Source organism: Filobasidium floriforme, assembly GCF_021052385.1.
Source record: "Filobasidium floriforme strain CBS 6241 chromosome Unknown HD553scaffold_30, whole genome shotgun sequence".
NCBI lineage: Eukaryota > Fungi > Basidiomycota > Tremellomycetes > Filobasidiales > Filobasidiaceae > Filobasidium > Filobasidium floriforme.
This window is the reverse complement of record NW_025763651.1, coordinates 95,535-105,216: the sequence shown is the minus strand read 5'-3', so window position 1 is coordinate 105,216 and position 9,682 is coordinate 95,535. Positions and strand designations below refer to the sequence as shown.

At 52.8% G+C, this 9,682-nt stretch overlaps 6 protein-coding genes across 6 annotated transcripts; 4 read left to right on the top strand and 2 right to left on the bottom strand.

The window, feature by feature from the left end:
- Positions 1–559: 559 nt before the first annotated feature.
- HD553DRAFT_346452 (uncharacterized protein) lies at positions 560–1,013 on the top strand (the record flags this gene model as incomplete). The annotated part of the gene is made up of 2 exons (XM_046183201.1): positions 560–823; positions 915–1,013. The coding sequence occupies 2 exons, from the start codon at positions 560–562 to the stop codon at positions 1,011–1,013; spliced, it is 363 nt and encodes a 120-aa protein (XP_046032566.1).
- Positions 1,014–1,496: 483 nt separating this feature from the next.
- Positions 1,497–2,024, top strand: HD553DRAFT_346451 (uncharacterized protein; the record flags this gene model as incomplete). The annotated part of the gene is made up of 3 exons (XM_046183200.1): positions 1,497–1,504; positions 1,570–1,846; positions 1,923–2,024. 3 exons carry the CDS (start codon positions 1,497–1,499, stop codon positions 2,022–2,024), a joined length of 387 nt encoding a protein of 128 aa, XP_046032565.1.
- On the top strand, positions 1,984–3,099 carry HD553DRAFT_320351 (uncharacterized protein). Its single transcript, XM_046181136.1, has 3 exons — positions 1,984–2,496; positions 2,561–2,807; positions 2,879–3,099. The coding sequence occupies exons 1-3, from the start codon at positions 2,285–2,287 to the stop codon at positions 2,978–2,980; spliced, it is 561 nt and encodes a 186-aa protein (XP_046032564.1). The 5' UTR covers positions 1,984–2,284; the 3' UTR covers positions 2,981–3,099.
- On the top strand, positions 3,100–4,449 carry HD553DRAFT_320350 (trimeric LpxA-like protein). Its single transcript, XM_046181135.1, has 4 exons — positions 3,100–3,487; positions 3,552–3,666; positions 3,757–3,859; positions 3,975–4,449. Exons 1-4 carry the CDS (start codon positions 3,174–3,176, stop codon positions 4,133–4,135), a joined length of 693 nt encoding a protein of 230 aa, XP_046032563.1. The 5' UTR covers positions 3,100–3,173; the 3' UTR covers positions 4,136–4,449.
- Positions 4,450–4,652: 203 nt separating this feature from the next.
- On the bottom strand, positions 4,653–6,846 carry HD553DRAFT_278455 (uncharacterized protein; the record flags this gene model as incomplete). The annotated part of the gene is made up of 7 exons (XM_046178048.1): positions 4,653–4,694; positions 4,769–4,906; positions 4,982–5,054; positions 5,103–5,250; positions 5,374–6,104; positions 6,189–6,604; positions 6,691–6,846. 7 exons carry the CDS (start codon positions 6,844–6,846, stop codon positions 4,653–4,655), a joined length of 1,704 nt encoding a protein of 567 aa, XP_046032562.1.
- Positions 6,847–7,728: 882 nt separating this feature from the next.
- HD553DRAFT_290181 (ribose-5-phosphate isomerase) lies at positions 7,729–9,641 on the bottom strand. The gene is made up of 6 exons (XM_046178339.1): positions 9,332–9,641; positions 9,103–9,202; positions 8,788–8,884; positions 8,502–8,634; positions 8,171–8,395; positions 7,729–8,074 (listed from the first exon to the last, which is right to left on the bottom strand). The coding sequence occupies exons 1-6, from the start codon at positions 9,470–9,472 to the stop codon at positions 7,925–7,927; spliced, it is 846 nt and encodes a 281-aa protein (XP_046032561.1). The 5' UTR covers positions 9,473–9,641; the 3' UTR covers positions 7,729–7,924.
- Positions 9,642–9,682: the final 41 nt, after the last annotated feature.

Here is a 9,682-nt window from a genome sequence, read left to right as displayed (position 1 = left end):
AACTGAATGCCGAGTAAAGTGTGGATGGGTTGTGAGGTCGACTTGGAATCCCTGTGACAAATTCTAGCAAGAAGGCGTCGAAATCAAAGGCAGTCTATATATCATAAGCCGGGTGGTCCCCTCCTTACGGTCACCGGCTTCTCAACATCGCTCCAACCCGATATTACGGTCCACACCGATTGACGATCAAACCCCAAAAGTCAGATCCGATGCTTCCAAATGTGTCGATCCACCACGATCCACCAAAGTCGCAACAGCAACAAAAGCCAAAAGTCGAAAGGAAGGGCCCTTTCCCGAGAAATGCTTCCGTCCGGTTTCAGCGCGAATCGTTCGAATCGAGGGAGAACAAACAATGGCAATGTTAATTTTGGGGGTTTGTATCATTCCACTCGTCAGCTTTTCAGCATGCTTCTCGGGGGGGCATAAGAAGGGTCGAGTCCATGGAATCGAGAGGTGAATGCACAGTTTTCTATGCACATATGCATACTTTGCGCAACCCAAACACACTGCTACATCCTATCCTTGCTCGAAATGTCGTCGTGAGTCCTTGTGATTGATCATGCCGAACCACGACGAGTATGTTGAGAACCCGCACTCGTACAGCCCATCACCAGAGACCAAACCCGAAGTCAACCCCAGCGAGCTGCCTCAAACACCCAAAAAGTCCCTCAGCAAAAAGAAGACCATCGCCTCCCCGTCGGCCAAGACTTCTCTCGTCGGTTCGCCCTCGAAAGACAAGGCTCGGGAGATGAAGCGGATCGCTCTGGAGGCGTTGTTCGAGATGGGAGTGAGGGGTGAGGCGGCGAACAGTATCGCAGCTCAGGTGAGTCCTCACGAGATCATGTGCTCGAGCTCGATACGAGACTCCTGAATTGACGATTGTATATCTTCGCACGGAACGCCTTGCTCTGCAGAGCGGACTCACCACGAAGCAAGTCGGCGACCTCTTTAGGACCAACCGACAAAACATGCGTTCGAAGGCCATGGCCATCTTCGATTCGGGGGGACTTTGAGAAAGGATTTTATGGTCGTCTTTTTATGCCAACCTTTCTCAGCCTTCGCCGTACGAGTCTGCCTTATGTACATTTTATGCTCAAAATATGACATATGCTAAATTCGCCTTTGGGTTGGCCGCGATTTTGGAAATCAAGGTCACCTGCGTTCGATCGAGCATCAAGCGTAATCACCAAGCGTAATCACAACGATCGCCGCCTAGCTTAGGTTTATCCGATCGATTGAGACGAGGTCTTGCTTCTCGCAGTCGTTCCCTAGCCGGGCTGTTCGTTTTCACAGCTCCGAAACCTCTTTTGTTGAATTTGTTGATGATCGGCGTTGAACGCTCACCGCAGGTATCACCGGAAGTTGGGAGAAGCATACGCACGAAAGTAGCATAAAGAGGATTGATATATACTCGAGAAGCCCCGTGCATACCTCACTCCCAAGTTGCTCGATTAACCTCGAAGCATTCACATTCAGTCCTCTCGCTATCGTTCAGCATGTCATCGTGAGCTGTGACCTTGCACTGTCCAACAACTTCGTCACGCTTACTACCAGCGCTGAACATCGCAGTCCAAGCCCTGAGACGAAGCCCGATATCACCGCCGACAACGCTGAAACCCAAACCCCTCCGCCTCACAAGAAATCTCCTAACAAGAAGAAGACTTGCTCCCACTCCACCTCCGTCAAGGACGAAATCCTCGGCTCTCCCTCCAAAGAGAAAAGTAAGGGCAAGAGCAGGAACATCGAGCAGGACAAGGACCGTGTGAAGGAGATGAGGAGGATCGCTTTGGAGACTCTTTTCGGGTATGGGGTACGGGGAGAGACTATGAGTAACATCGCCGCCAAAGTCAGTGCAGCCTGTTAACCGCCACCTGGGCTTGAGTTTGAAATTTCGATCGACGGTAACCGGACTTGTGATACAGAGCGGGTTGAGCAAACAACAAGTCGGAGATCTCTTCCGGACCAAACGTGCGCATAATTACCGGGACAAGATCATGACGATGTTCGAATCGGGAGGGATATGATCCCTCTTCATCAGCTGGGCGGGGAGGAGCGGAGGCAATTTCGTAGTTGGTCCAGATCTGGTGTCGGCGTTGTAGTCTTCTATGGTCTCGGAGAATGTTCGTAACGTACAATCTGAACATGAGCTCGGAGTCGTCCAACTGCGGCGGTTCGGGAATCTTCCTTCAGCCGGGCGATCGTCGTCTTCCTCGGATCTTCTTGTTTCTTGTTGCCGTTTCTTTTTGATCGAAAAGCTTTTTTTGTTGTTGCCAAAAGGCCAACAATGTGCCGAGCGAGCCGGTCAATGATTAGCGATCGACGGGAAGGGGAAGAATCCGCTTGTTGGAGTACTACTAGTAGCCCGTCCACCTATGGTCACTACCTCATCGAAGCTACATCATCGCTCGATCTTTCAGTGATTTATCGATTAGGCGATACACAAATCGCATACTCGAAGCTGCTCACATACGCTATAGTGGTTTTCACCATGCCTAAGTAAGTTACAGCCTGTGCATACCCTTGGCTATACTGATCTGATGGCATCCTTCGTGCCTTGCAGAGCTCCTTCCGTCAAACAAGAAGCCCAATCCTCGGACCCTTACAAGACCCCTCCTCCCGGTCGACAACCCTCGACCTCCTCTTCTCCCGTAAAGAAAGGATCCCCAACCAAGAAAGAGTCTCCATCAAAGAAAGGCGGTCCGGCGGGACAGGTTCCTGTGGATGAGATGGCGGCGAAGAAGCTCAAGATCGTGACCATGATCTTTGATTACGCCAAGGGTTTAAAGGCGGAAGATATCGCGGCCGAGGTGAGCTTGTTCAGCTTGATGCGCTTGGTCCTGTCCTGACGCTATGTATATGGTCGGATGGCATGAGTCAGGTCGGGATGACGACTCTCCAGGTCAAGAACTTGCTTCAGGTCGGGAGGCCTTCCAATTTGCGATACAAGGTGTTGGACAAGGTGGCTCGAGGGGAATGTTAGCTGGTCGGATGCTTTTCCGGAGAATGGATATGCTTCCGGTTGTTGATGTTGTCGTTGTGAAAGTGGACCGAACTCGTGGATGTTCATATACGGTATTGATAGCTACACGACATGCTTGGAATACAGCTTCGTTGCCCCGGGAAAAGCATGTCAAACTAGCCATTCACCTACCAACGCTCCTGATCTTCACAAAATGGCTTCGGCTTTCCTAGACCCCATCCCCATCAGCTCGAAAGAATACGCCTTCACAGACTCTGGGAACGTCATCTCCCGATCGGCCAAAATCTACGGAGCTTCCAACATCGTCATCAACGGCCGGAGCGTCATCGAAAAGGGGTGTGTTATTCGTGGAGATCTTCAACGGGTCGTAGCTACCCCGGGTGTGGGTGGGAGTGCAGGGACGATGAGTATGCAGCTCGCTAGTAACACCACGTCGGTGAATGCTGGGAGGTACCTTAGCGTCGGGCAGGGTACGGTCCTGAGACCACCGGGGAAGCTGTACAAAGGGTAAGTCAGTTCTAGAATTCGTATATCTACTGCTACTACTTAACCTACGTCTTCTGAAATCTAGGACGTTCAACTACTTTCAGATGAAGATGGGCGACTTCGTCACGATAGGCCAGAACTGTATCGTCGAAGCGGTCTCCATCGGCAACGGGTCCGAGATCGAGGACGACTGTATCATCGTATGTCTGTGTTCCCTCTTTTCCTATAACACTTGGAGAGCCTTATTCAGCTCATTGATGTTACTTTGGATGCTTGTTCCGATTCGACAGGGCGAATTCGTCACCATCAAGGATTTCGTGATCATCGAACAAGGCACAGTCTTGTCCCCAAACACCGTTTGCCCGAACCTAACTCGCTGGGCGGGTAATCCTGGTCAGTACCTCCAGTCCAATACCCTGCTCTGTGACCATATCGCCTGGAGTAGCAATCGGACACGGATACTGATGCCAATATCTGGTTTATGATGGTAATGGTCTTGTTCCCGCAGGCCGTCTCGTCGACTCGTTACCGGAGAGCACGCCCGAGACGGTAGAAGCCAGAGTCAGGGCCAACTACAAGCGGTACAAGGTCGTCAAACCTGAATCCAAGCCTCCGTCGGCAGCGGCGGCGACGCCCAGATACCCGACGAGTCTTTCGAAGAACGCCTAGACACCAAGCCAAGGGTGTATCGAATTGCCTTGTCAGCAATGCTACATTACCGGAATGCATGACGACCCGCCAACCAGGTTGGCGAGACCTACACAACTCTCTTCCATCATACGGGAAAGAAGACACGATTCTGCCCCGTATAGTCTTTCAAACTCATCGCGCAGCCTTGGGCGATTATTGAACTCAAACGGGATCGAACCCGCATATGATCAAGTTACAGCAGTCAGTCAACTGCTGTATGATGACCGTGCATTTTATATTGATGCCATTTGATGGCCTTGTAACGACGATAATGCCAAGAAGATCGATTTCTATCTGTTCTGTTTCCTTCTCTATTGAGGTATGGACCTCTTGGGGCCTTGAATATTGTTATTACCCCTCTAACATACCGCCAACCCTATCAGAGCATCCAATCACTTCGGCCTCAAACCAGGAAACCCCGGCGATGATCGTTACACGTCCCAACCATCGCAAATGTCTAAATTGTTCGTCCATAACCTGTACTCGAATGCCAAAATTACCATACTTCGTCGACCTTGTTCCGGGCGATACAGAACCCCTAAGCACAGCGACGTAGGAAATTTTAGCAGTCGATAAATCGTGCGATAATGACAAGGTCGACGCCAGACTCACGGGCACAACCCATTCCTTGCAACCACACTGAACACCGGCCCAGTCATAGTTCCCAATCTTGGCTTTACATTTTTCGTTCGGGCAGAGGATCTTGCCGGCCATGTTCCCGTTCTCCAAGAACGGTTCCATCCAGGTCAGCTAAAACGGGGCCGATTTCGGCGCAAGATGAGCATCACGTCTTCCTGCATATCGAAACCGAGTGGCCATGCTTACCGGCTCGACAAAGTATCCGGAACACTTGGAATCGTGGCTGAGAATGGCCGGCTCCCTTTGCATGCTAGTAAAGCTCGAAGCGCTCCCTCGACGCCTAACAGGGGTCCGTTCGGTAGGAGACCCGGTCTGTTCGCCGTCACTAGCGATCGCGCTCTCGTCCATGCTCAACCGGCTCAAGGCGCTGTTGCCGTTCATGCTCGGCGTCAGGGCCATCATCGATAACCGTTTCGCCGCTTGATTCCTCGTCGAGGGGGTCGAAGCATCGGTTTCTCCTTGACTCTGTCCGTATGAGAACGAGTTTCGGGGCGAGACGTTGGCCGAGGACGAAGTGGAAGCCGAGTCGGACGGACGTGGGATGGGGACGCTCGCACTAGGGCTGATGCCGCCGTTACTGCTGGAATTGGGTTGAGAGATCCTCCTGGCCGCGTTCGAAGCGGCCGTAGGGGGAGTCCCCGGTCGACCTGGAACGCCCGCTCGGAGAGCAGCCAATTGAGGCGGTAACGAAGCCGCCAGAGCCTCGGCGTCGAGTACTTTCCTGCCCGTCGGGTTCGAGTTCGAACGAGCTTGACCTGGTTCCTCAACGACGGCCTCTTCGAAGGCTTCGTCCATGGTCGCAGTCGAGATGGACATCCCAAGCGGGCTCGAAACGGACGGCGAGGTCATGCTCGACATGCTCCCCAACCGGCTGTTCCTTCGCTTCCTCTCTCCCTCATTCATTGACGGAGAACTTGCTCTGGACGATTCCAAAGGCGGTCCGTCCATAGTGGTCATCGGCGAGGGCAACGTCAAGCTCATCGACGGTGTCCTCGACCTAGGCACCATCGGCGTCTGATCGAGAATATGGTCCATCATATGTTCCCTTGTTGCCAGTTGTCGTCTACACATCTTGCACCTGATCTTCCTCCTCGCCATCCCGCCCACGGGTGTAGCCGGTTGAGAGGGCGTCGGGGTCGAAGGGAACTTGGCCATGTGTTCAGTGGCTTCCGGGTCGAATTCTCCTTCTTGCATGACCTCCATGGCCGTGCGTTCGAGATACCATCGACGGGTCTCCTTGTCCTTCCTAGAGACCCTACAGCGGGCGTAATGGTACACCTCGAGCTGCTCCCTGAACGTCTGCGAGGGTCTGCCAAGGAGAACAAATCATAAGCGAAATCGTCTTTTACTGTTACTGAACTATGTTCCAACTGTCATGACCCGGAAAACTCACTCGATGACAGGCCTGACGTTCCTGATCATGTCCAACGCCTCATCCACCCCGACCCCCAAGACCTTCATCAGGTAAGCAGCTACGATCGTAGCCGACCGACTCATCCCCGCTTGACAGTGTACCAACACGCCTCCCTTTCTCAGGATCTTCGGTTTGGTCCCCTCGGTGGTATTGTCGATGTCGACTTGTTTTTCTCCCTCCATGACCCCTTTGTCCGAGTTCGAAGTGGAGTCGTCTCGCTGACGCTGGATGTTCTCCTCTCGTTCTTCCCTCAAGACAGAGTCGATCCAGTCCACACACTGGTCCAGGTGCGAGAGGATGTCGGTGTTGGCTGAATCTTCGATTGTGATCGACAAGTGTTTGATCGAGGATGGGATGTTAGTCATCGCGGGGATTATAAGGGAGAGGACGGCCGTCTACATTATCAGAAACAAGACAAGTCAAATTGAGCTCGAGAGGAATCAACATGGAGAGAGAGGTGAAAATAGGGCTGAATGCTCACAATCCCAGCCTCCTTCAAGCTCTTTTCGTCCTGCGCAGCATAAACATCCCCAATCCAAAGTCCTTCCTTCAAGACCAACTGCATATGCGCCATCTCTTCCTGTCTGTGTTCCTCCTGCTCCATCCCAGCATCCTGTCTCTGCTGCTCTGCCTGCATCTCTCTATTCCTATCCTTACTAAGCTGGATAGCTGCCTGTTCCTCAGCTCTCCTGATCGCCTCGGCGTTCTCGAGGGTAGAGTCCGAAGGTAGTTCGTCGGGGAGCTTATCCAAGAGCGATTTGGCTCGTTTGATAGGCGGACGTCCGGTCGGCGCGGTGGTGGACGACATGATTGTGTGTGCGTGTGTTGAGTTAGCTGGTGGCGAGGAGGAAGAAGGCCGGAATCGACGACGAGGTCGAATCTGAATATTTTGCGGGGGAGGAGAAGGGAAGGGAGTAGTTGCGAGTCGTGAATGTGGGGTAAAGTGGTACCGAAACGGGTCCCGGAGCTCCAGAAGGTAGAACCTGTCGCTTGTCGAACTGAAGGACTGTCCTCGTTTCAATCAGTGTGTGGCAACAAGACTGGGTCTATCGATGCTCGATGGGTAGGAAGATGAAGTGAAGAGATGTAGATGACCTCGACCCAGAGTCATCGAGCCCTTTGCGATGATGCGAAAGCACGTGCACGTCGCGTGAGAGTCAGGGAGAGAAGGGAGGTCAACCTTGGCTCTAACGACCGTCGATAGTAACCAGCCAGTCAACATGTCGAAGGGCTTATCATAGAGCAGCAGTAGCCAAGGCGTCACTGTTCAAGCCGGATCAACCGAGGGGGAAGTTGCGCTGAGGGTATGATACTTTTATATTGCAATGTCTGATCACGTCATTGCTACAGCAATGTTCACAGCATCCCCAAGCCGGCCGGGCAAGTCCCGTCAGCCAGCGAGCTGAGGGAGTTGAGGGAGTTGAGGGGGTGGAGGGAGAATCAGGATTGCAAGGATGACTAGGTTGAAGAATGGGAGCCTAACGATACCACATTGTGGGATCAGTAGCGGCCATGCATGTGTCGCGTAGATCATATATCATGCGCTCATGCTCGTCTGATGTGTACGTTGTGTTGTGTTCAAATTTCTGTCACAAACGTCCCGCCCGAAATCCCTTTCACCCGAAACGACCTTTCCCCTTTGTGCTCGTCCTACCTTGCCTTGCCACAACCTAACCCATCCTCACTTAACTTCGGAGTAGACCTGTACCCTATTCCTATGCCTCGGCCTCGATCCGCTCCTCCTTGCCACCCTCCCACCTCGCGGTCACGCTCCCATCCTCGTTTCCGAAATAAGCCGCCTTGGCCAGTCCGCAGAACAGGCCGACCTCGACGACACCCGTCATCAGCTTGATCTTGGTCAACAGCTGCCATCGCAACAAGGCGTGGCCAAAGCAGGGCGTCAGATTTCGCGTTTTCGCTGAAAAGGTTCAAAGTTGCCGTCAAAAATCGAGGAAACTCACCCCTTTAGGATCCTTCATCATCTCCCTAGGGAACGGCGCATCTACGATAAAGTTTCCGTTATCACTGACGACCGGTCCAGCCTTGGCTTTCCCCATCCTCAGGGTCAAGATCTTGCCCCCCGAGACCGAAGGGTCGGACTTGATGGGCGAGCCTAGGCGAGAGAGGTCGTACATGACCTTGGCGTAGGCAAAGGGGGCTACTTCAATGGGAATCCCTTGAGTCCACTATGGAATTCGGGTGACATACATGGGGTCGAAAAGGATCAGCTCCTTTTCGTGTCTCTCTTCTCTCTTTTCGACACCGGAATGCGAATGCGAAACGCCAACTCACGTTCTCTCCCAAGACGGTCCCGTTCTTGCGGTAATCCGCGACCATGACCCACGTATCAGCCGCCTCTGCGAGGACCTTTTCACGCAGTTGACAGGCTCCTCCTCCCTTGATGGCGTTGAGGTCCGAGTCGACCCTGTGTGTGTTCGGATAGAGGTGCGTGAAGCGTATAGATGATTGTAGGGGAGAAAAGAGGTTGAGATGTGACAGGTCGGGTGTCAGCTTCCCGAATTTCAACTCAGGTTTGCGATTCTCCGCGACCCGACCAGATCTAGCCCATACGACTCACTCGTCTGCCCCATCGATCGTCACATCCAGCCTGACGTGCTGGTCCACGTCTCCCAAGTTGAGTCCGGCTTGGATGATCAGTTCCTTGCTCTGGAAACCTGTCAGAATATAGTAGACAAAATATGGGGACGTAACGAAAGTAGTTAAGGTGGAGTCGAGATTGAGCGAGAGGTAGAAGAAGCGGGCAGTTGCGAGCCGACGCGGTTCCAGGACGACGCAACAGCGATAGAAAAAGGAACTGTCAGCACCTCAGCTACGACTTGAACAGCGATAGAAGAAGGTCGTGCTAGGAATGATACAGAGGATGACGACATACCGGTAGGCAAAAAGATCCTGTCCTTGTTCACCTCGGCTCCCTGTGATTGGATCCGCTCGACGACGTAGGGAACGGTCGAACCCGATCCGATGCCAATGATCTATCAAGTAAGAGGCAGAACCGATTCATGAAGGGTAGGAGGTTTAGATCCCAGAGGAAAGCAGATCCCGGTTCAGCTCTACGGTTCCACAGTACAGGGCGTCCACCTCGGAAAACGCAGTGAACCCACCTTGCAGTCCTTGCCCACAAATTTGTCGACCGCAGCGAAAGCCGCCAACCGCTTGGCCTTCTCGATAGGTTCAAGCTCTGGTATCCTTCCTCCGTTCAAGACCTGTGCGACCGTGTTGGTGTGAGTCGGAGCGCCGGACATGATGCTTCTGTGGTCGACCTTGAGAGTCCGAGGGTGTGAGAGAGCAGGGCGGAGGTAGATCCCGAAACGAGTTGTAAAGAGACTTATGGTGGCGGGTTTGTCAGCTGTCCAAAGAGTACTTGGGAGAAGGAAATTTTGTATGATGCCTGCAGCTATATATTATATGAATAGGTGGTTGTCCAATCTCCAACGGATGATCGATGAACGTTG

What these genes read in the sequence shown, in the direction of transcription:
- HD553DRAFT_320351 (XM_046181136.1), top strand. Translation starts at nt 2,285, where the DNA reads ATGTGCCGAGCGAGCCGGTCAATGATTAGCGATCGACGGGAAGGGGAA. An exon ending in GTGGTTTTCACCATGCCTAA is followed by an intron (nt 2,497 to 2,560) that starts GTAAGTTACAGC and finishes CGTGCCTTGCAG; the next exon opens with AGCTCCTTCCGTCAAACAAG. An exon ending in CGGAAGATATCGCGGCCGAG is followed by an intron (nt 2,808 to 2,878) that starts GTGAGCTTGTTC and finishes GGCATGAGTCAG; the next exon opens with GTCGGGATGACGACTCTCCA.
- HD553DRAFT_290181 (XM_046178339.1), bottom strand. Translation starts at nt 9,472, where the DNA reads ATGTCCGGCGCTCCGACTCACACCAACACGGTCGCACAGGTCTTGAAC. An exon ending in CAGGATCTTTTTGCCTACCG is followed by an intron (nt 8,885 to 9,102) that starts GTATGTCGTCAT and finishes ATATTCTGACAG; the next exon opens with GTTTCCAGAGCAAGGAACTG. An exon ending in ACGATCGATGGGGCAGACGA is followed by an intron (nt 8,635 to 8,787) that starts GTGAGTCGTATG and finishes GAACACACACAG; the next exon opens with GGTCGACTCGGACCTCAACG.
- HD553DRAFT_320350 (XM_046181135.1), top strand. Translation starts at nt 3,174, where the DNA reads ATGGCTTCGGCTTTCCTAGACCCCATCCCCATCAGCTCGAAAGAATAC. An exon ending in CCGGGGAAGCTGTACAAAGG is followed by an intron (nt 3,488 to 3,551) that starts GTAAGTCAGTTC and finishes TCTGAAATCTAG; the next exon opens with GACGTTCAACTACTTTCAGA. An exon ending in TCGAGGACGACTGTATCATC is followed by an intron (nt 3,667 to 3,756) that starts GTATGTCTGTGT and finishes CCGATTCGACAG; the next exon opens with GGCGAATTCGTCACCATCAA.